Source organism: Numida meleagris, unplaced genomic scaffold (genome assembly GCF_002078875.1).
Source record: "Numida meleagris isolate 19003 breed g44 Domestic line unplaced genomic scaffold, NumMel1.0 unplaced_Scaffold502, whole genome shotgun sequence".
Lineage (NCBI taxonomy): Eukaryota > Metazoa > Chordata > Aves > Galliformes > Numididae > Numida > Numida meleagris.
In genome coordinates this window covers 51,881-53,210 of record NW_018364718.1, presented here as the reverse complement: position 1 = coordinate 53,210, position 1,330 = coordinate 51,881, and the positions used below count along the sequence as shown (strand labels likewise).

General features: G+C 44.8%; 1 protein-coding gene across 1 annotated transcript in view; it reads left to right on the top strand.

The window, feature by feature from the left end:
* Window positions 1-616: 616 nt before the first annotated feature.
* LOC110391778 (maltase-glucoamylase, intestinal-like) overlaps window positions 617-1,330 on the top strand; it is a gene marked incomplete at both ends in the record, with an annotated part of 52,135 nt that continues 51,421 nt past the window's right edge. Inside the window, 2 exon segments of the mRNA XM_021383721.1 lie at window positions 617-771; window positions 1,029-1,113. Of these exon segments, the coding sequence (XP_021239396.1) occupies window positions 617-771; window positions 1,029-1,113 (240 nt within the window).

Below are 1,330 nucleotides of genomic sequence, written 5' to 3'. Positions count from 1 at the left end.
CTCCCCCTTGAAATTCCCATTTTCTCCCCCTTGAAATTCCCATTTTCTCCCCCTTGAAATTCCCATTTTCTCCCCCTTGAAATTCCCATTTTCTCTCGTTAGAATTTTCCATTTTCAATTGAAATTTCCGTTTTCGATTGGAATTTCCATTTTCTATGGAGATTTCCATTTTCTCTCTTTAGAAAATCCCATTTTCTCCTCTTTAGACATCATTGCCATTTTCTCACCATTGAAATATCCCGTTTTCCTCTCTTTAGAAATTCCCATTTTTCCTCGTTCTGAAATTTCCGTTTTCTCTCCTGTGAAATTTCCACTTCCTCTCTTCCAAAATTTCCACCTTCTCTCCATTGAAACTTCAACTTTCTCCTCTTTAGAAATTCCCATTTAGGAGCCCCTCTCCCCAGAATAAAATTGGGGTCAATTCCACAACTTCCATCTCCCCAGAGCTGAACGACATTCAACGCCGAACGCGTTCCCCCCTAATTCCCATTCCCCAGCTCCCCATTTCACCCCAAATCTTTCCCCCCTCGGGAAGCATCCACGTTGAAAACCTTATATTTAAGGCTCCCACTTTTTACCGAAAACCTTCAAAATCCCCAATTCTCTCTTTCTCCAGCCCCAAGACCCTGCCTACTTCGGAGCCAACTCCATTTTGGTGACGTCCTCCATCCATTACCTGAACATCCGCTACACGTTGCTGCCGTACCTCTACACCCTCTTCTACAAAGCGCACACGCAAGGGGACACGGTGGCACGGCCCCTTATGCACGAGTCAGTCCCAGCACCCCCCCAACCCCCACCCCATTTTTTATTTTTTCTTAAGAATTCTCACATTTGGGGGATTTCTGAATCGAATTGTAGATCTCTGAAAAGAAAAAAAAAAGGAAGAAATGTGGGTTTTTTTGGAGGGGGGAAGAGTGTTGGTTGGGGCTTTGAGCAACCTGTCGTCCCTCCAGCCCAAACCATCCCGTTACTTTACGCCAGTGCTAATTGTAATTAGCGTTAATTAATCTTTCCGGTTGGCTCAGGTTTTACTCAGATGAAGCCACGTGGGACGTGGACCGGCAATTCCTGTGGGGCCCCGCGTTGCTCATCACCCCGGTGCTGGATCCGGTGGGTGTCGCAGCTCTCGTCTGTGGGATTATTTGGGATTATTCGAGATTATTTGGGATTATTCAGAATTATTCAAGATGATTCAAGATTATTTGGGATTATTTGGGGCTTCCAAACTTGATGTGATTCGATCCAGATTCAGATTTCAATGGAAATTTCCATTTCCCCTCCATTGAAATTTCCATTTCCTCTCCACTGCAATTTCCCTTTTCTCTCC